Source organism: Sminthopsis crassicaudata, chromosome 6 (assembly GCF_048593235.1).
Source record: "Sminthopsis crassicaudata isolate SCR6 chromosome 6, ASM4859323v1, whole genome shotgun sequence".
NCBI classification, from domain to species: Eukaryota; Metazoa; Chordata; class Mammalia; order Dasyuromorphia; family Dasyuridae; genus Sminthopsis; species Sminthopsis crassicaudata.
In genome coordinates this window covers 211,154,820-211,177,904 of record NC_133622.1, presented here as the reverse complement: position 1 = coordinate 211,177,904, position 23,085 = coordinate 211,154,820, and the positions used below count along the sequence as shown (strand labels likewise).

At 32.8% G+C, this 23,085-nt stretch overlaps 1 protein-coding gene across 1 annotated transcript in view; it reads right to left on the bottom strand.

Annotated features, from left to right (window-relative positions):
- PRMT3 (protein arginine methyltransferase 3) overlaps positions 1–23,085 on the bottom strand; it is a 141,207-nt gene that overhangs the window by 61,371 nt on the left and 56,751 nt on the right. The window contains exon 11 of the mRNA XM_074275636.1: positions 10,128–10,206. Coding sequence (XP_074131737.1) covers positions 10,128–10,206 — 79 coding nt within the window. The remainder of the gene's footprint in view (positions 1–10,127; positions 10,207–23,085) is intronic.

The window sequence follows — 23,085 nt, the reverse complement described above, 5'->3', positions numbered from 1 at the left end:
GAGTTCTTACACATCCCTTATAGCGAAAAAAATAAAAATAAAAAAACAACACATCACCCACTTCAGCAAAGCTAACACAGCAATTAAGTTCATGAGTATGCGATATTACACACCCAGTGTCTCCCAATTCTGCTAAGGAAGTAAGATGGAGGGGAAGGGATAATTAGAAAAGGCTCTGTAAAGTTTCTGTTTATCTTGATAATCTTAAGAATGGAAAAAGAGAGGGAAAGGGACTTACTTACTGTGTTGGGGCCAGGTAAAGAAAGGAGTATTAGGCACGTAAAATATATGGGATTGCCTGTCATCAAGGGGAGGGAGTAGAGGGAGGGAGGGGATAATTTGGAAAAATGAATACAAGGGATAATGTTATAAAAAAAAAATTACTCATGCACATATAATGTCAAAAAATTTATAAATAAAATTAAAAAGAAAGAAATAGTAAGAAAGGAGTATTAGGGAAAATTATCTCACATGACTGGGATACACAAGTAGACAGTTATACAAACAAACAAGAGATGGTAGGGGGAGAAGCTAATATTTGAAACTCATCCATCTAAAATGGTCAAAAGAAGGAAGAACATATACATAAGAGTTGAATATGAAATCCATCTCACTTAACAGGAAAATAGGAGAGAAATGATGAGAGGAAGGAAAATTAAAGGGAGAGCATATTAAGAAAGGGATCAGTCCTAAATAAAACATACAAATTATATTATATTAGTATGAAAGAAAACCACTGCCCTGCTCTCTTATCAATATAATGACTATTATTCCAAAGGACTATGATGAAACATGCTACACATCTCCTGATACAGAAGGATTCAGAATGAAGATGAGACCAAAACTCTTGGATATAAGCAATGTGAAATTTGTTTTGACTGAATATACATCAATATGTATCAATACAAAATATAAACAATTTTTGTTTTCTTATTTTCTCAATTGAAGGGAAAGTTGGAGATAGGAAGGTGACAAGGCAGATTCTGGTTGATTAAAACAAAATATTTTCTTTAAAAACATCTTAATATTATGAAATATTATTGTTCTGTAAGAAATGACCAACAGGACAATTTCAGAGAGGCCTGGAGAGACTTACATGAACTGATGCTGAGTGAAATGAGCAGGACCAGGAGATCATTGTATACTTCAATAATACTATATGATGATCAATTCTGATGGATGTAGCCATTTTCAACAATGAGATGAACTAAATCAGTTCCAATACAGCAACAATGAACTGAATCAACTACACCCAGCGAAAGAACTCTGGGAGATGACTATGGACCAGTATATAGAATTCCTAATCCCTCTATTTTTGTCTACCTGCATTTTGGATTTCCTTCACAGGCTAATTGTACACTATTTCAAAGTCCAATTCTTTTTGTACATCAAAACAACTGTTTGGACATGTATAAATATATTGTATTTAATTTATACTTTCACATATTTAACATGTATTGGTCAACCTGCCATTGGGGGGAGGGGGGGAAGAGGGGACAAATTAGAACAAAAGGTTTGGCAATTGTCAATGTTGTAAAATTACCCATGCATATATCTGGTAAATAAAAACTATTAATTAAAAAAAAACCAACAACTTCATCTTAAATACAAGAATTTAGACATCCAAATGAATGTTATTATCTCTTGTCAAAGGATTCACTTCAAAAGGCTGCATTTATTCTAATGTTATTACCATGGCTAAAAACCTTTAGAGGATTCCTTTCAGAACTGCCTTCATTTCATACAAAATAATCTTTTAAATCTCCTCAATAGCAGCAACAGTTTGCCCTTTAAAGATAGAAATGATTTTGGGAAACAATTAAAAGTTATTCGGTACTTAGTGTGGTGAATCAAGCAAAGTAATAGTTTTTTGACCAAAACCAAAAGATAGCCATGAAACAAATTTAACCAAATAAGATTTGAAGGCAATTCCAGAAGGAGCTGCCAAAACACGTTTCGAGTAATGGCACCATCACTGGAATAAATATATTGCCTCCCAAAGTGATTATTCTAAAGAATAATACTCAATTGAATGTTAAGAAATCAGTCTCTTCATTTGAATACCTACTGTTTGCACTAATATACAGAAGATGTGAAGGATATAAAATTTAAAGAGAAAGCTCCCAATTTTTATCAACATCAATTTTTCCATATGTGAAAAACTCTAAAGTTATTTTTTAAAAATTACAGTTGAAATTTAAAGTACATCCTTCTAAAATATCTGAGAATACTTGATTTTAAAAATAAAATCAGCAAAAATACTAATATTTACAACAATTTCCTGAGAACATTAACACTGAGAGGTAGATAATACAAGTATTATTTTCTATAATTAAGAAATAAGGAAAATTGTAGTTCAGAGAAGTTAGATGATCTGCCCAGGTTCACAGCTAACAATTGTAAGAAGCAGTATTCACATCCAGCTTTTGTGACATTAAGATTCATATTTTCACCAGGAGATCACAATGCCTCAAGCAGATCAGACGATTTTTTGAAATATCACCAGCCTGCTGAGCATTATAGACCAGAGAATACATCAGAAAACTATTCATCTATCTAGAAATCCTCCAATGAAGGGCAATTTACTAGCTCCTAAAGTATACCATTCCACTTAGAGATTAGTGTTAGAATCCAGGGACTTAGAAGACTAGAGTTAGAAGGAGGAGGCATTTAGGGTTAGAGTTTGGTGTATTTAGGATTTGTTTCATTTACTACAAACTTTTCTTGATAAGAAAGAAAAAAAAGTCTTTTTCCATATTTCACATGTTTTATTTGACTCTATCTTCTGGAGTCAAACAAAATAAATGCCTTTTCCACATGACAGACCTTCAAATATCTATTATAAACTATTTGTACTGATTAAAAAAATGGAGAGGTTGATCACAAAGTGATCATAAAAGAAAACAAATACAGTAGCATACTATTCACTAAATCTGTGGAACCCAATTCTAGGGGCAAGGGCTAATTATTTAAAAAGTGAAAAGAAAAAAAATTGAAGGCAGGTTGAGAAAAAAATTGGCATAAATCCACATGCATGGATCATGATCAGTATTACATCAAACATAAGATCCTACTATATGTTGTTTACAGGAAACACACCTGAAACAGGGTGATACATTCAAACTAAAAGTAAAAGGGTGGAGCAGAATCTATTATGCTTCAGGCAAAACCAAAAAAGCAGGAGTAGCCATCCTCATCTCAGATCAAGCAAAAACAAAAATTGATCTAATTAAAAGAGATAAGGAAGGGCATTATATCCTGCTAACGGGCAGCATCAATAATGAAGCAGTATCAATATTAAACATATATGCACCAAGTGGTGCAGCATCTAAATTCCTAAAAGAGAAATTAAGAGAGCTGCAAGAGGAAATAGACAGCAAAACTATAATAGTGGGAGATCTCAACCTTGCACTCTCAGAATTAGATAAATCAAACCACAAAAATAAGAAAGAAGAGAATACTAGAAACGTTTGATATGATAGATCTTTGGCGAAAGCTAAATGGAGACAGAAAGGAATATACTTTCTTCTCAGCAGTTCATGGAACCTATACAAAAATTGATCATATACTAGGGCATAAAAACCTCAAAATCAAATGCAGTAAGGCAGAAATAGTAAATGCATCCTTTTCAGACCATAATGCAATCAAAATTACATTTAATAAAAAGCCAGGGGAAAATAGACCAAAAAATAATTGGAAACTAAATAATCTTATACTAAAGAATGATTGGGTAAAACAGCAAATCATAGACATAATTAATAACTTCACCCAAGAAAATGACAATAATGAGACATCATACCAAAATGTGTGGGACACAGGCAAAGCAGTAATAAGGGGAAGTTTTATATCTCTAGAGGCCTACTTGCATAAAATAGAGAAAGAGAGGGCCAACGAATTGGGCTTACAACTAAAATTGCTAGAAAAGGAACAAATTTAAAACCCCCAGACAAACACAAAACTTGAAATTCAAAAAATAAAAGGTGAGATTAATAAAATTTTAGGGTTTGAAAAAACCAACAAAATAGACAAACCCTTAGTAAACCTGATTAAAAAAAGGAAAGAGAAAAAGCAAATTGTTAGTCTTGAAAATGAAAAGGGTGAACTCACCACTAATGAAGAGGAAATTAGAACAATAGTTAGGAGCTACTTTGCTCAACTTTATGCCGATAAATTCAATAACTTAAATGAAATGGAAGAATACCTTCAAAAATATAGCTTGCCCAGATTAACAGAGGAAGAAGTAAGTAGTCTAAATAGTCCCATCTCAGAAAAAGAAATAGACCAAGCTATTAACCAACTTCCTAAGAAAAAGTCCCCAGGACCAGATGGATTTACATGTGAATTCTACCAAACATTTAAAGAACAACTAACTCCAATGCTATGTAAACTATTTGAAAAAATAGGGATTGAAGGAATCCTACCAAATTCCTTCTATGACACAGACATGGTACTGATACCTAAACCAGGTAGATCGAAAACTGAGAAAGAAAACTATAGACCAATTTCCTTAATGAATATTGATGCTAAAATCTTAAATAAGATATTAGCAAATAGACTTCAGAAAATCATCCCCAGGATAATACACTATGACCAAGTGGGATTTATACCAGGAATGCAGGGCTGGTTTAATATTAGGAAAACTATTAGTGTAATTGACCATATTAATAATCAAATTAATAAAAACCATATGATCATCTCAATAGATGCAGAAAAAGCATTTGATAAAATCCAACATCCATTCCTACTAAAAACGCTTGAGAGTATAGGAATAAATGGACTATTCCTTAAAATAATAAGGAGCATATATTTAAAACCGTCAGTAAACATCATATGTAATGGTGATAAACTAGAACCTTTCCCTATAAGATCAGGAGTGAAACAAGGTTGCCCATTATCACCATTACTTTTCAATATAGTACTAGAAACTCTAGCCTCGGCAATAAGAGCCGAGAAAGAGATTCAAGGAATTAGAGTAGGAAATGAGGAAATCAAATTATCACTTTTCGCAGATGACATGATGGTATACTTAGAGAACCCCAAAGACTCTGCTAAAAAGCTATTAGAAATAATTCAGAATTTTAGCAAAGTTGCAGGATATAAAATTAATCCACATAAATCCTCAGCATTTTTATACATTAACAACACAATCCAACAGCAAGAGATACAAAGAGAAATTCCATTCAAAATAATGGTCGATAGTATAAAATATTTGGGAATATATCTACCAAAGGAGAGTCAGGAATTATATGAGCAAAATTACAAAACACTTGCCACAAAAATAAAGTCAGATTTAAATAATTGGAAAGACATTCAGTGCTCTTGGATAGGCCGAGAGAATATAATTAAGATGACAATACTCCCTAAACTAATCTATTTATTTAGTGCTATACCAATCAGACTTCCAAGAAACTATTTTAATAACCTAGAAAAAATAACAACAGAATTCATATGGAACAATAAAAGGTCGAGAATTTCAAGGGAAGTAATGAAAAAAAAATTAAGTGAAGGTGGTCTAGCTGTACCTGATCTAGAACTGTATTATAAAGCAACAGTCACCAAAACCATTTGGTATTGGCTAAGAAATACACTAGTTGATCAGAGGAATAGGTTACGTTCACAGGGCAAGATAGTGAATAAAAATAGCAATCTAGTGTTTGACAAACCCAAAGATCCCAAATTTTGGGACAAGAATTCATTATTTGACAAAAACTGCTGGGAAAACTGGAAATTAGTATGGCAGAAACTAGGCATGGATCCACATTTAACACCATATACTAAGATAAGATCAAAATGGGTCCAAGATTTAGGCATAAAGAACGAAATCATAAATAAATTGGAGGAACAGGGGATGGTTTATCTCTCAGACTTGTGGAAGAGGAAGGAGTTTGTGTCCAAGGGAGAACTAGAGACCATTATTGATCACAAAATAGAAAATTTTGATTACATCAAATTAAAAAGTTTCTGCACAAACAAAACTAATGCAAACAAGATTAGAAGGGAAGTAACAAATTGGGAAAACATTTTTACAGTTAAAGATTCTGATAAAGGCCTCATCTCCAAAATATACAGAGAATTGACTTTAATTTATAAGAAATCAAGCCATTCTCCAATTGATAAATGGTCAAAGGATATGAACAGACAATTTTCAGATGATGAAATTAAAACTATTTCCACTCATATGAAAGAGTGTTCCAAATCACTATTGATCAGAGAAATGCAAATTAAGACAACTCTGAGGTATCATTACACACCTGTCAGATTGGCTAAGATGACAGGAACAAATAACGATGAATGTTGGAGGGGCTGTGGGAAAACTGGGACACTGATGCATTGTTGGTGGAGTTGTGAAAGAATCCAACCATTCTGGAGAGCAATCTGGAATTATGCCCAAAAAGTTATCAAAATGTGCATTACTCAGCCATACTACTACTGGGCTTATATCCCAAGGAAATACTAAAGAAGGGAAAGGGACCTGTATGTGCCAAAATGTTTGTGGCAGACCTTTTCAGAGTGGCTAGAAGCTGGAAGATGAATGGATGTCCATCAATTGGAGAATGGTTGGGTAAATTATGGTATATGAATGTTATGGAATATTATTGTTCTGTAAGAAATGACCAACAGGAGAAATACAGAGAGGCTTGGAGAGACTTACATCAACTGATGCTGAGTGAAACGAGCAGAACTAGGGGATCATTATACACTTCAACAATGATACTGTACGAGGATGTATTCTGATGGAAGTGGATATCTTCAACATAGAGAAGAGCTAATCTAATTCCAATTGATCAATGATGGACAGAATCAGCTACATCCAGAAAAGGAACACTGGGAAATGAGTGTAAACTGTTATTTTTACCTTCTGAATCCAATTCTTCCTGTGCAACAAAAAATTCGGTTCTACACACATATATTGTATCTAGAATATATTGTAATATATTTAACATGTATAAGACTGCTTGCCATCTGGGGGAGGGGGTTGGGGGAGGAAGGGAAAAAATCTGAACAGAAGTAAGTGCAAGGGATAATGTTGTAAAAAATTACCCATGCATATGTACTGTAAAAAAAAAAAAAAGTTATAATTATAAAATAAAATAAAATAAAAAACATAAGAGAAGCTTCAAATACATACCTGTCAAATTAAAAATGGTCATGTCATAAACAAGTTAGACTATCAGTGAAGAAGATCGTTTTTATAATTATTCATTAGGAAAGATTTCATGACTAGAACAGAAATAGGAATTATCAATGAAGACAAAATACACAATTAAAATTTAAAAGTTTTTGTACAAAAAATCCCAATAGCTGAAACTGAAAGGAAATAAATAAGGAAAAAAATCTGCAGCAAGGCAATTTAGCTTGTGTGTGTAAGTATAAAAAACTTATTCAAATATATATGAACAAGAGCTATTACTAAATAGATAAATGGTCAAAGGAAACAAACGGGCATTCAAAGGTAGAAATCCAATTATCAACAACCATATAAAAACTGCTCCAAATAATGAACAATTAAGAGAAATGCAAATTAACACATCTGAGGTTCTATCTCATGCATCAGATTGGTAAAACAAACAAACGGGAAAAAAAAAAAAAAGGAAATTATAGGTGATAGGCTGTAGGATAACAAGGACCCTAATGCACTATTTGGGAAACTATGAACCATCTAGCTGATCTGGAAAACAATGTTCCAAAAGACCTTAACTTATATATACTTTTTAATCAAATGATACCACTGATAGATCTATACCCCAAAGCAATTAAATAAATAAAGGGGCTATTAATGATCAATAATTGAACTGTAGTATATTAATGTGATAGAATATTACTGAATCACAAGAAATAAGGGAAAGTTTCAGAGGAATCTGGGAAGACACATATAGACTAATATCAAGTGAAATGAACAAAACCAAGAGAACAGTTTAAACAATGACATTATAAAGAAAAACAAAAATGACCAACCATTATTCTACCAGACTAACAATGAAGTATGTTATCAATCTCACATCAGAGGACAATAGACTGAAGAAGTAGAATCAAGACATTTATTTTTGGACATAGACATTGGGGGAATTTACTTTACTGAACGATGCATAATTGTTGGATGAGTCTTGTTTTCTTTAATAGAAAAGGGGAAAACATTTAAATTTTTTAATTAAAAAAAAATAAAGAAAAAAAAGAATGAAAGATTTTGGACCCTTGTTCAATGCTTTAAGCAACAACAGTTGTAGAGAACTGTTGTTGAAACATGCATATATATATTCCTTCTGACAAAGAATTGGTAGAATTAAGATAATAAGACAAATATTTTCAATCACAGCCAATGTAGCAATATGTTTTCATTAACTACATATATGTTAACAATGTTTTTTTTAGATGGAGGAAGGAGGGAGATATGGTATAGAATTACCAAATTTTTTTTAAAAATCATGTTGAAGGATTTTTTTAAAATGCACACAAGAAAACAGACAAAAGGTCAGAAAGAATCATAGACAAGCAGAAGAGCCTTGAAAGTTACAAGTTACATGCTGAATATCCATCATAGACTCTAAAATAGAGGCAGCCAGGTGGCGCAGTAGATAGAGCACCAGCCTTGAATTCAGGAGGACCCGAGTTCAAATATGGTCTCAGACACTTAACACTTCCTAGCTGTGTGACCCTGGGCAAGTCATTTAACCCTAGCCCTGGGGGGAGGAGGGGGAAACTCTAAAATATATAATATAATTCTTTTTTTCTGTACTAGTATGAATAGAAAACCACATTTTATTTAGTTCATAATTTTGAAAAATAAAGGGAAAAAATAAAACGAATAAAAATAGAGCTATTATGTAGCAATGCTCCATTCCTCTAGCAATGGGAAATAGTTTGAATACTGCTTCATCTTAACTTGACCAGCCATATCATATATAGCCTAAGGATTCTAATGAACTTCTTAAGAATTCAATACAGATATTAAGTAGTTGCCAGTTGCTGAATTTTTAAAATCGATGAATACCATACAGAAATCTTGATATGGTTTCCGGCATTTCTCTACATGCATGGATCATGACCAGTATAATGCATTACAATAAAAACAAAACCAAAAATCCCCACAATATTCCTTTAAAAACACATAGCTGACAATATTGCAAAAAGTGAATCATGTTTTGATCATATTGGTTGAAATGGAACAAAGAGATAAAATATTTTTTCAAATCTACTCCTCCTCCTCCATACTTATTTTTAAAAATATTACTATGATGTAAGAAGCATTGTTCTGGCATTTTTCTCTACTTCCCTTGATTTTTAAAAGCACTGACATAAAGTATAACAGTAATGCCACCATATGCAGTTATTAGAGGTACATATAGCTTAATGATATATGTTAAATTGAATCCCCTTCAATTATATCCAATTAATATTTTTAATGTACTATTTCACTTTGAAATAACAAACATTTATTTCCATGTTGTTAGCACCTTAGATAGATATATGGGATAGGAAGAGAGAAAGGCCCAAAAAAAAAAAAAAAAAAAAAAAAAAAAAGATTTATAGTAGGTTCATTTTATATTCTTAAGCATTATCCTGAAGAAAACATTTGACATAAAAGAAGGCCTTCTTAAAAACAAAAGGATTATTTTAGAAATCTAATAATTTGAACTATTATGCTTTTAGAAAAGATTTAGAGAACAATAATTGCGAAATACTTTAAATGTTTCTTTGTTTAAATTTGTTTAAATCAAGTCATTGTGAAGCTAAGTTTATATTTTCAATGGTCATAAAAAATTGCCATTAAGATGAATAATATCCACCTTATTAAAAATATGATACTGGAGAAAAACTAAATGGCAAACATTTTTAAAAAAAGTTTCTATTTGATTAAGTCAAACAGATATTAAATGAGAAGTATCTAAAAGCTTCCAAAGTCTGTTTTAAAATATTTTATAAGTGATTTTGAAGATATCAATGGCTTGGAGACCTAACTACATTATAGGCTGCTATACTAGCAATGCAATAAGCAAATGACTTAAAAGATTTTCCTTAATGGAAGCTTCTGTCTCATGTCAATTTTCTTAGTCATATTTGATTTCTTTGAAGTACAATGATTATTCTAACAAAAAACCAAATTATTTAAAAGAGAATTCTATACAAACCTGATCCTCCCTTTGCCAAGTATTTGTCCTTTGCATAAAGGACAGAATCCAACATAGACTCAAAGAGGAGAAAATAGCCCTGCATAATAAAAGAAAATATGGATTTTAGAAAAAGGGCAAATACTCTGTGATCAAGTTAGTTTGGATTATAACATTCTATATTACAACATGTAATTAAGTATTAATTAATCTGCTTGTATCCAGTTTCTATATAGCTTAAATATGTCAGCATGACGGTCATCAAGTTAGATGAAGTTTTGATCATATGCCAAGTTTTTTCATCACACCTTTCAGAAAACTTCTGTCCATTTTCCAATGAAAAGGTTCTTTCTTCTTATTTTATTTTTATTTTTGCTGAAGAAAGTGGGATTAAGTGACTTGCCCAGAGTTAAAGAGCTAGGAAATATTGTGTCTGAGGCCACATTTGAACTCAGTTCCTCCTGACTTTAGTGTTCTATCCACTGTATCATCTAGCTATCCCTAATCAAAAGATTCTTAATTAAATTTCAATAAGACAGCTTCATAATTTCAACTAATTCTTCTCTGATACTTTATAATCCCTTAGTAATTCCCTATCTGAAAACCTTTTCCTCCCTTCTCAATTGTTTCCACAATTCTAGCAAATGAATTAGCATTTTTATCCCACTAAAAAGACTAATTACAATAACTTCCACAAATTTTTTCATTATCTCTACCCATTCTAATATTCCTTTTGTTTAGCTTGAGGTATTCCTTGGAAAGGCAACCAACTGTACCCCTGATTTTATCACCAAGCACTCTGCTCAAATATCATTCCCTTTCACATATGTAGTTTCCATCACCAGCAATGTTTCAATAGATCCCTCTGCACTAAATCCTTCCCATCTGTTTACAAATATGCTTAGGTCTCACCAAACAAACCATCACAACAAAAAAAGTCTTCTTTCAATCTTTCTACTGCAGAAATTCCTAATGTGAAGACAACGATGTTTTTAAATATTCTGATAACTGTATTTTGACATAACTGCTTTCCTTTAATTTCAAATAATTTTATTTTATGCACTAAAAAACCATTATTCTGAGAAAGACTCCATAGGTTTCACCAGACTATTGGAGGTCCAGAAGAGGGGAAAAAAAAGTTAAGAACTATTTTTTTGTAATTAAGCTTTATGATTTTCAAAACATATGCATAAGGATGAATACAGAGAGGCTTGGAGAGACTTACATCAACTGATGCTGAGTGAAATGAGCAGAACTAGGAGATCATTATACACTTCAACAACAATACTATATGATGATCAATTCTGATGGAAGTGGATATCTTCAACATAGAGAAGATCTAATCCAGTTCCAATTGATGAATGATGGACAGAATCATCTATATCCAGAGAAGGAACACTGGGAAATGAGTGTAAACTGTTTGCATTTTTTGTTTTTCTTCCCAGGTTATTTTTACCTTCTAAATCCAATTCTTCTTGTGCAACAACAACAAAATTTGGTTCTGCACATATATATTGTATCTAGGATATACTATAACATATTTAATATGTATGGGAATACCTGCCATCTAGTGGAGGGAGTGGAGGGAAGGAGGGGAAAATTCGGAACAGAAGGGAATACAAGGGATAATGTAAAAAATTGCCTATGCATATGTACTGTCAAAAATGTTATAATTATAAAATTAATTTTAAAAATATGCATAGATAATTTTTCAATGTTAACTCTTGCAAAACCTTGTGTTCCAATTTTTTTCTCCCTCCCTTGCCCCCATCTCCTCCCCTAGATGGCAGTAATCCAATATGTTAAAAAAACATGCAATTCTTCTATACATATTTCCACAATTATCTTGCTGCACAAGAAAAAATCACATAAAAAGGAAAAAATGACAAAGAAAACAAAATACAAGCAAACAACCACAAAAAGAGTGAAAATTCTATGTTGTGATCCACACTCAGTCCCCATAGTTCTCTCTCTGGATGCAGATAGCTCTCTCCAGGTGCAGATAACTCCTCTGTCACAAGACCATTGGTACTGGCCTAAATCACTTCACTGTTGAAGAATCATGTCCATCAGAATTGATCATCATGTAATATTGCTCTTGCCATTGTACAATGATCTCCTGGTTCTGCTCACTTCACTTAGCATCAGTTCATGGAAATCTCTCTAGGCCTCTCTGAAATCATCCTGTTGATCATTTCTTATAGAATAATAATATTCTACTGTTAAGGATCATGCCAGGGTGAAAGGGCAGATCAATTCTCCAAGAGCCTCCATAGCTGTGGATTGTGACACTTGAGGGAGTTGTGGGGCAGCCTTTACTAACATAGGTGTAGGGACTGGAAATGAAAAAGTATGTAGATTAAGGAATAGGAGAGCAAGGTAATAAGGAGAAATAAAATTTAGAAGAATGAGGAAGGGTAAGATAAATAGAAAGGATAATTAAGAAAAACAGGAAGGAGGGAAATACACAAGTAATAATAGCTTAGAATGTAAATGGGATGAATTAACCCATAAAATGGAAACAGAGGTAATTAAAAATCTGAATTTAAAAATATATTGCTTTCAGGAAACACAATAAAAATTAGATGTTCGCAAAGATAAAATAAAGGGCTGGATTGGAATTCATCATGTAAAAAAGCAGGGGTAGTAACCATGACCTCAGGAAAAATTAAAGTTAAAACAGATTTAATTAAAGGAGAAAAACAGGGAAACTCCCAATTTTCTAAAAACACATCTCAAGTTTTATTAAAAATGTTGCCTCCTATATCTGGTGCCAATTACCCATTTTCAACCAAGTCCATTCTTAGGGTATACAATCTTATCACTAAACACTAACTTTGCACATATTCTCCCACCAACACATCTCCCTCAACCTCCATTTGCTAACTTTCTTGCATGTAGGGAGACAAACATCTGTCTGTATAATGCCACAGTGTGTGTTTAAGGCTTTGGCTGTCACATAAAAAAGGTTTTGACTGTATCATCTCCTGAGTGCCAATTTTCTAGATACCCTGAACCCAGAACAAAAGCAGTTTTTATCTTTGTTTAGTCCATTATTATTGCTCATCTTTTTTATCTTTCTCTTCGCTCCCGTGTTTGAACTTCAAAGTTTCTTCACAGCTCTGGCCTTTTCATCAGCAATGCTTCCTCTATTTCACTGAAGATCTAGTTTTCCACTATAGCGTAATACTCACTTTTGCTGGCTAAGTTATTCTTGGCTGTAAGCCCAGATTGTTCACCTTGTGGGATAACATATTCCAAGCTCTTTACTGCTTTAAATGGCATTTGCTAAATCTTTTGTGTTCCTCACTGTGGCTCACCCATTCTTGAATTCTTTTTCTGAAAGCTCTTTCTATTGTAATGCTCATGGGAGTTTTCATTTTGACATTTCTTTCAGTAAATTGTTTCTATTTCCACTTTGTTCTCCGATTTTAAGAAATTTGGGCAGTTTTAAGATTTCTTGTGACATGAATCTTTTTTGGTCATGGTTTTCAGACAGTCAAATATTTTAAAAATTTTTCCTCCTTGATCTGTTTTCCAGGTTGTTTTTACTTTGAGATATTTTGTTTTTTCATTTTTTCAGCCTTTTGAATTTAACATTTCTTTACATCACAGGAAATCCATGATTTTTTGTCAGTCCATTCAGGTTTTCAGTAAAGTTTGATTTTGTACCTCTTTCTTCTATAACTTTCATCTGTTTTCCAATTTTTTCGCCTCAAACACTCTCATTTCATTTATAAAAAACTTCCACAACTTTTGCTTCATCTTTTCCAGGAATTTCTAGATGAGTTTGTTCCCAAGTAATATAGGTACTGGTTTTGGATATTTTGGAGTCATTCTTTTATGTGTGTGTACCTTTTAACATCCCTGTCACCATAATAATTTATTATTGTGGAGTGTCTTTATTTGTTAATTCTTCAAGCTTTCTTTCTGACATCAGACTTACCATTAGGGCTGGTTCCTAAGGCGGCTCTAGAAAGAGAGTCTAAGCTGTTGCTTTTGCTGCTTTCATAAAGAACTGGGTATTGTGTTATTTCAGTATTTCAGGCACAGGCTGGGGACCTGCAAGCTTTCAATGCTTTGAAAGAGCTGATCCAGGGCAGAGTCTAATTGTGGCCCCCCCAATCACCACCTACTCCTATCAGATCTCTGCAAATTTCTGATCTGGGTGTGGATCTGAATTGGAAATACACTACTGCAGGACTTATCCCCTCTTAGTCAGATAGAAAGTTCTGGTGGTTCAGAGGAGCAGAACTGTAGACTTGAACTACTGTGGGCTCCAATATGGAGGGCAAACTTCCTCTTGGGTTCATGTTCCAACACTGCTCAGAGTATCTTCAGACTTCTCTGTCTCCCTATGAAAACCTGGGCTGGACAAAAGACTCATGGTGACTTTTTGTGGTTTTTCCATCAGGCATGAGTCTGGTACATTTTAGAGACCTGTCTGGAAGAGTGGTAGACAGGAACTCAGCTGCATTTCTTCCTTTTGTTCTGACACCATAGCTCCACCTGATATATGATATTTATACTAAAGTTTCGTTTTCAAAAAACAAAAAATCATTTCATTCAATGATATCACTACTCACCTAGTCCCTCAATTTTTTAAGCATTGGTGTTATTTTAGACCATTCCCTCTCATTGTCAATCAGCCTTCGATTGCCAATGATTTTTTTCCTGTAATTTCTATCATTCATCTCCTTTCCCTCTCATCTACTCTCACTATGAGCATACTAGTTCAGGCCTTCATTCACTCCCTTTATTATGACAGTAGTTTATTGGTCTTCCCTTGGTTCTCTCCCTATCCTTCACATTGCTGCCAAATTCATCTTCTCTATTAATAGCTAAGGTCTGCTCCACCCCAATTAAGAGCCTCCACAACCCAGTACCCTTTCCAAGATTCTCCTTTCACATTTTTACTTTGGCCAGGCAGCACTTTTGTTCTTAATTACATCTAGTTCTTTTTATCTCAGTCCCTTTGCTCAATCTGTTAATTACACTCAGGATGGGCCCCTGCTTCCTGTTCAGTACTTCTGAATTTTCTGTTTTTTTGTCCATGCCCCACCCCCACTGCATCCAGAGCCCCCTCAGATTTACCCAAACCTTTATTCTCATTCTACAGATGAGGAACTTAAGGCAAACAAGGGGTAAGTGACTTGGCCAAGGTCACTGAAGCCGCATTTGTATTCAGATCTTTTTGGTTCCAGGCCTGGCATTCCAACAAAGTTGTGTGGTTAGATGTCCCATCCTGGCTATATTCTCAGTTCCATGAAAGAAAGAGGCCTGAGGTTATGTCATCAGACCATGAAACACTTCAGTGCACATCACCCAAGATAAAGGTTCTCTCTAAACACTAACTGATGAAATAAATGTTAAATAACTTCTACTGTACAACTAAGAACGTTTCCAAGATTGGTAACCTCTATTTTAGAATGATAAAAATAAGATTACAAAGAATGACAAATGATAGTCCATGGAACAATGAATGCCTTATCACCACAGGACTCAAATACATGTCAAAAGCAGACCAACGTCTTAGAAATCTTGTAGTTAAATGAATTCTATCTGTGTAATAGCTATTAAATTATTAAAATGCTAAGAATCTTATCCAAATCTAGAATAAGGCACATCTTAGCCCTCTATTTGTGCTATCAGAAAAACTTACTCTGGATGCCAGAGAAATTACAATAGCTTCAGTTGAAAGGAAACCATGAAAAGTATTTGTTTTATATTTGAAACTACTATCTTACAGGATAACAATATTGTTTTTTTAAAAACATGGAAACAAATATTTAATTTCCCTAAGTAAGATAAATCATATACTGAAAAGATGTAAGCTTCATAAAAGACATATAAATAAAAGACAAATGCAATCAAAATTCACCAAAAGATTAAACTTTTTCACTGTAGTATAAACAAAGTTTATTGCCATCAACAATTATATCATAATTCTATCAGAAAAGTCTCAGAACATTGTCTCATGGCACCGAGAAGCAAAGCAATTTGAATATAGCTATGTACCTAGTATGTGTAAGAGGTTCAATAAATATTCCAGACTCTAAAGCCAGGCCTCTATACATTAAAAACTTTCTCACATTATTTTTTCCAAAGTCCAAATAAAACAAGACACAACAAAAACTCTTTTACTGATAATTCCAAAAAGCTTAAACCACTACATATCCTTTCATAAATAAGAAAGCATCTTAAGTAATTTTTATCAAAGTAGGACATTTCTCTAAAATGAGTCAATATTTTGCCCAAGATGTTTCTAAATATTTTTATTAATTTTATAATTATATTTTTGACAGTATATATGCATGAGTAATTTTTTTGTAACATTATCCCTTGTATTCATTTTTTCCAGATTTTCCTCTCCCTTCCTCTACTCCCTCCCCTAGATAGCAGGTAATCTCATACATTTTACATGTGTTACAGTATAACCTACATATAATATATGTGTGTAAATCCAATTTTCTTATTACACATTAAGTATCGGATTCCGAAGTTATAAGTAACTTGGGTAGATAGACAGTAGTGCTAACAATTTACATTCACTTCCCAGTGTTCCTTCTCTGGGTGTAGTTGTTTCTGTCCATCATTGATCAGATGGAAGTGAGTTGGATCTTCTTTATGTTGAAGATATCCACTTCCATCAGAATATGATGTTTCTAAATTAAACAGTTTTCCAACCAAGAAAATTTCTGGGAACATTTTCTATCCTATTGCTCTACAGCTGATAAGACTAGCAATTTTAATGCTTATTATTATTTTCTACTTATATCTGGGTTTTTAGGTAATTTATATTTTTATTATCATCAATCTTTATCTTTGTGTATACTTTATGAGAAAAAGAAAGTAACTGCCTTATAAAAATGGAACAAAATTGAAATTAGATCTTCCTGAAAACTGAATACCTAAAAAAAACTTGCAACTAACCTACAAGTGTCTATAAATTAACATTTTCCTAAAGAAAATCTAAGTAAGGTTTGGATCTACAATGATATGAAAGGTAAATTTTTTCATAAAAGACTGAAAAAGACATGGCTTAGCTGGCAACTTGCTTTGAATTTAATTGTATAGAGAATTTGTCCTGTGTAAAAAGCTACTTGTAAAAATTAGCATGCATACTATAATATATAGAGAACCAGTCTAAATGATTTTATTGAAAGATAAATTGATAAATCTAATAAAAAATATATGAACAGGCCAAAGGGCTCTTACAAGCCATGCTAAAGGGCACTGTCCTTTCTCTCAACTTTCCACTTTGCTACACTTGATTTTGTCATACTACTATGTTCTTCCTACCATGATATAACATCCTTTAAGTTTCTGGGAAATGTCCTTGGTTCTGAATCAAGTCATTTATTACTGATATCAGAAAGCTTTGCTCTGTGTGCCGTGCTCATCTGTAGTGTAATTTAGAATGTAATTTCACAGGCTGCTGCTTCACCTGTAGGGGTGCCATCTGGAAAGAGAATTATACCTGACACTTCCCCCCATAATGCTCCAGGGGCATGCTTCCTTCCAAATAAGCAACCTTTACATTTTTAGAAAAATCTTGGATTTACATCTTCAGAATTAATTACTGGGAAGAGAACACACTGCACTAAATCTGGCAGTAGATTACACATGTCCAGCAGTCTTGTTATTGGCTGAAATGAGAGAAAAGGGGAAAAAAAGGCAAGAGAATGAAAGTAGAAAAGGAAGAATAGATGCCCATCTTGCCCAAGTATTCTTTTCTGAGATTTATGGATAATATGGAAAACTTTCATGCCTAAGGAACACATAGCTTCTTTTTACATCATAATTTATTCTACTTTTTATACTCAAATAAGTAATTTGCTGAGATTATTTCCAACAGACAAACACTGACTTGACCCCCAAAATATTCATTTATAAGATTAATATATCAGAATCTAACTGGTACTTTGATTAATATACCATGATCAGGAAACAAATGTCACTTACAATAACTGTTTGGAAAAAAAAAAGCCTACAAACCCAATATTGATTTGTGAGAAGCAGAACCATATTGAGAAGCTGCCTTAAAAGTCAAGAGTACATGATTTTAAGTCTTGCCTTGTACACAAAGCAGGTTTGTGGCCCCAGCCAAATCATATTACTTGGTGTCAAGCCCACAGGTGACGAACATAAAAATTACATACCTTAAAATTACAAAGCTGGAATTTCACATCAGTACTCTGCCTATGTGAATATTTCACATTTGTATTCAAAATTTAGTTTCTATTCACTTCTCTAATTTACTAGGTTATATTTTATATTATAATTTCTCTGTATATTCACTCAGAAATTCTTCAAGCCAAAGAATTAAAAAATTCAAGAACTGGATCTAAGACAACAGACAATGTTTAACCATTTGATGGATTTCCTTTTGAAATATTTTTAGCAACCAATATTTGATTTTTAAAATGGGCATGATTAAAATGAGTGATAACTTTATTTCTTAATGCAAAGTCAAGGGAAAATATGATAAGAGTGGAGGGGAGAGAATTTGTTTTTTAAATTTTAAAAGAGATTCTTTTTAGAGCCACACACACAGTTCCAGTATTGCTTTAATTGTTAAATTCTAAAGTCTCCAGGACAAGGATCTAGTTCAGAAAAACTATGTATTTACCAATTATAAATAACATTCATCATATTTGAAGCTCAATTATAGAGTTTATAGGGATAATACATCACACATTTAAAAAGAAATGAAAAATGTAATGAAAAGTAATAGAAAAAATGTGAAGGATTAATGATCTTATAAAAATGACCATTTATCCCAACTGGTAGAGATAACAACCCATTTATGTATTCTTATACTGTATGATATTTATAAATCAATACTAATATAGATCTCTGATCTCAGGATTTTAGATGTTTCTTGCAATAATATAGAATGCAACCTATCTCTGCCTGCCAATCTTGGGCAACTTTTTATCCATGTCTGACAATAAGTTCATCATTAAGGGCCTACTCAATATGGTGGAGGTTTCCTTTTCTTCTGGTCATTTTTTGCTATGTCACATAACCAGTTCACTTTTTATTTTTCTAGCATACCTGATGATAATCTAGCCATTCTTTATATGTCACATGTCTATATCTTGTGCCATGTTCATACTTGTCATGTGCTTCTTCATTGCCCCCCATGTTATATTTATTTTGAAATTTCCTTGGGCTCTTCTTGTTTTCCATATTTTGCAGCTGTATAACAACATTAGTAGAATACTGCTATCCTAGAATATGTGACTTTATTTCCATGGGAAATTTGGGGTCATTAAAGATATGCTGCAATTTTCTGAAGATAAATAGTTTTCAACAAGCAGCCATCTCTAATTTATGCTTTGCCTTGTATTTATGATTAGAGAGTTACTGAATAATGTTTTTTCTGTTACATTATTTAAGGACTATTTACCAAACATTCCCACAAATTCCATAAAGGAGTTTTCCAGTAAGACTGAAATGAAGAGAGCATTTTTTTGCCTCTGATTTTTTTTTTAATTTATATAAAAAAATTTATTATTCAAAATACAAGCAAAAATAGTTTTCAACATTCACCCTTGAAAACCTTTTCTCTCTTCCTCTGTACCTTTCTCCATTCCTAGACAGCAAGCAATCTTAAATATGTTAAACATGTGCAATTCCTCTAAACATTTTCATATATTGCATGCTACATAAGAAAAATCAGATCAAAAGGGGGAAAAATGAGAAAGAAAACACAAAAGACAAGCAAACAAACAACAGTAGCAATAGCAAAAAAAAAAAAAAAAAAAAGGTGAAAACACTATGTTGTGATCCACACTCAATCTCCACAGTCCTCTCTCAGGATGCAGATGTCTCTATCACTCTCTTGGAATTGACTTGTATCACCTCATTGTTGAAAAGAGCCAAGTTCATCATCACATAATCTTATTGTTGCCATGTATAATGATCTCCTGGTTCTGCTTATTTCACTCAGCTTCAGTTCATGTAAGTCACTCCAGGTCTTTCTGAAATTATCCTGCTGATCATTTCTTATAACATTCATATACCATAACTTATTCAGCCATTCTCCAATTTTTTGATAATCAAAACTATATGTAATCAATTTGAAAAAAATACTCTAAATCATTATTAAGGAAATGCAAACTACAAAAAAAAAATTAAAAATTTTTGCTATCTTGCAGGTTTTGTTGTTGCTTTATTTTCTGAAAAAAGAGAAAGACTGGGAAAGAATTTTAAATCTTATACCCTTGGTTGACTCTAATCATTCTAGGAACTGACAGAATTACAGTTTATTCTTTCTTCTCTCTGACTTAATAAAAATTATTACTATTCTTTCACATTCCCATTGCTAATAACTGCCCAGAAGATCCAATCACCCCAATTCCTAAACTTTGCAATAACCTTCTACTTCTCCTATACTTTCCTCCAGTATGGAGATTCTTAACCTTAGTCTGGGTAAAGCCCACAAAACTGCTTCTCAGAATAATGTTTCTAAATATATAAAATAAAACATAGAAATCAATTACATAGAAAAACAATTCTTAAAAAGTTCATGGATACCAGTTAAAAAACCTTTGCTCTAGTGTATGCCTCTTCAATTCCATTTTGCAAAATGCCATTATTCTAAACTCTATCATATCTTAGTTCAAAAATTACTATAATGTGAGCTTCATGAGGTCAAGGACTATATTATAAATTCTTTTTTTGTCTCTATCTCTCCCAATGTCTAGCAGTCCTTTGTTCCTAACAGGCACTTAGTATTTTCTTTTCTTTCTTTCTTTTTTTTTTTCTTTTTTTAACTGAGGCAATTGGGGTTAAGTGACTTGCCCAGGTTCACACAGATAGGATATATTAAGTGTCTGAGGTTAGATTTGAACTTAGGTCCTTCTGACTTCAGGACTAGTAGTCTATTTACCACATTATCTAGCTGTCTCCTTAGTATTAAAAAAAAACAAACAAACAGAATTATATCACTTTACCACTAATGATTAAAAACAAATTCTTAATCTACTATTTAAACCACAACTAATTAGTTTCAATTTACATTTTTCAGACAAATGCTGTACTCTCTTGTTTCAATTATTCCTACCATTTTCCTTGCTTGAAATACCTATTGTAGCCCCCAATAATTATTTTATCCAATAAAAGTTCAGTTCAAATTCTACCTTTTAAGCAAGATTTTTCCTATTTATCTCCATCTAAAATTATTCTTGGCTTTCTCTTCTACCCATTATTAGCTGTATCATTTGTGTACTGGCTAAAACCAGAGTTATATGTGAGCTTTTGTCTCAATATATTTTAAGCTCTTGGAGGTAAAGGATGGCATCTTAAATTTATTTGTGTCACAGTGCCTGACTAGAATGGTTTAGTGGAAGGATATAATAAAAGAAAAAGATTGGAAAAAAGGGAGAGAGAGGGAAAAGAACTATAACTGAACAAAGAGTTTTTGGGTAAAGACGGAAGTTCTTTATTCTTTAGTTTTAGTATACAATATAAAATTTAGAAACAAAAAATGCAAAGCAGAGTTATGACACGCTCATGCTATGAAGAAAATTGTTTCAATTATGGAGTTAAGGAAATTTCCAATATAATCTTTCTTATTTCTCATCTTGGAATGCATGACTAAAGCTGGATATCATGTTATTTGACTTAGAGACTCTATTATGTGAGAATTAATTCAAAAACACATAAAGGAAACAATTTGTTATATACGTTTCAAGCTCAAATACCTTAAAAAAAAAAAAAAAAAGAAACTGATTGTATTTATATTCATACCCTACTGTGAACTTAAATAAATAGATGGGGAAAAGAGTTAAAAGAAAAAGTTAATAGCTGAAATGTGATACGAGCTATTGAAAACACAAATAAGATATATCCAGACACATTCATAGGACTCTGACTTTAGGGAGTGATTATATCATCACTTCAAAAGAGAACTAAAAATCTTTACAGTAAAGAATACAAAATTTACTTTGATAATCTACCTACATATACACTCAAGAATCAATAATAGTCACCTTCTTTCCCTCAAAGATTAAGAAAAGACACAGGATTGGAGATGAGAAACCATTGCCCAAATTTTCAGAAAAGAAAAGATGGACATTATAATTTGTAATCCATAGGGTTGGCAGTTTAATTCCTGGAAAAATTCTAGAAATAACTTTAAAAGGGATAGTTTATGAATCTTTAAAATAAGAAAGCACAGCCAGGTAGCACAGTGGGTAGAACATTAGGTCTGGAGTAAGAAGATCTAAGTTCAGACACTTATTAGCTGGGAAACCCTACACAAGACACCAAACATCTGTATGACTCAGTTTTCTTATCTATGTTATTGCTTGTTAAAGTCCCAGGTGACACAAAATTGAGAAGCTATCTAATACACTGGACCACAAAATTGATATCTATAAAAACCCTAAAAGGTTAGAATGGTAAAACAAAGTTAACATGACTTGTTATTTTTTAGATCTGGGCTAAAAAAATCAACTAAACAGGTACCAAATAGGGGAGAAATGGCTAAATACAGGGAAAGCATATGGGAATTACAGTCACTTACAGCAAAGTCACTGAACCAACAATGTGTTATGACAACAAAAAAGGTCATGAATATGGTGTCCACAGCAAGAGGTGACAGCCCCCTGATATGCTAGACCCAGATTAGAAATGTCACATTTTCTTCTAGTTTTATGTACTACACACTTTAAAAAAGGCCATTGACAACTGAAGGAATGAGTTTAAAGAAATGAGCAAAGAAAAGAGAAGAACAACAACAATACTGTATGAGGATATACTCTGATGGTAGTGGAAATCTTCAACATAAAGAAGAGCCAACTCACTTCCAGTTGATCAATGATGGACAGAGGTAGCTACACCCAGAGAAGAAACACTGGGAAGTGAATGTAAATTGTTAGCATTAATATCTGTCTGCCCAGGTTACATGTACCTTCGGAATCTAATGCTTATTGTGCAACAAGAAAATGGTATTTACACACATGTA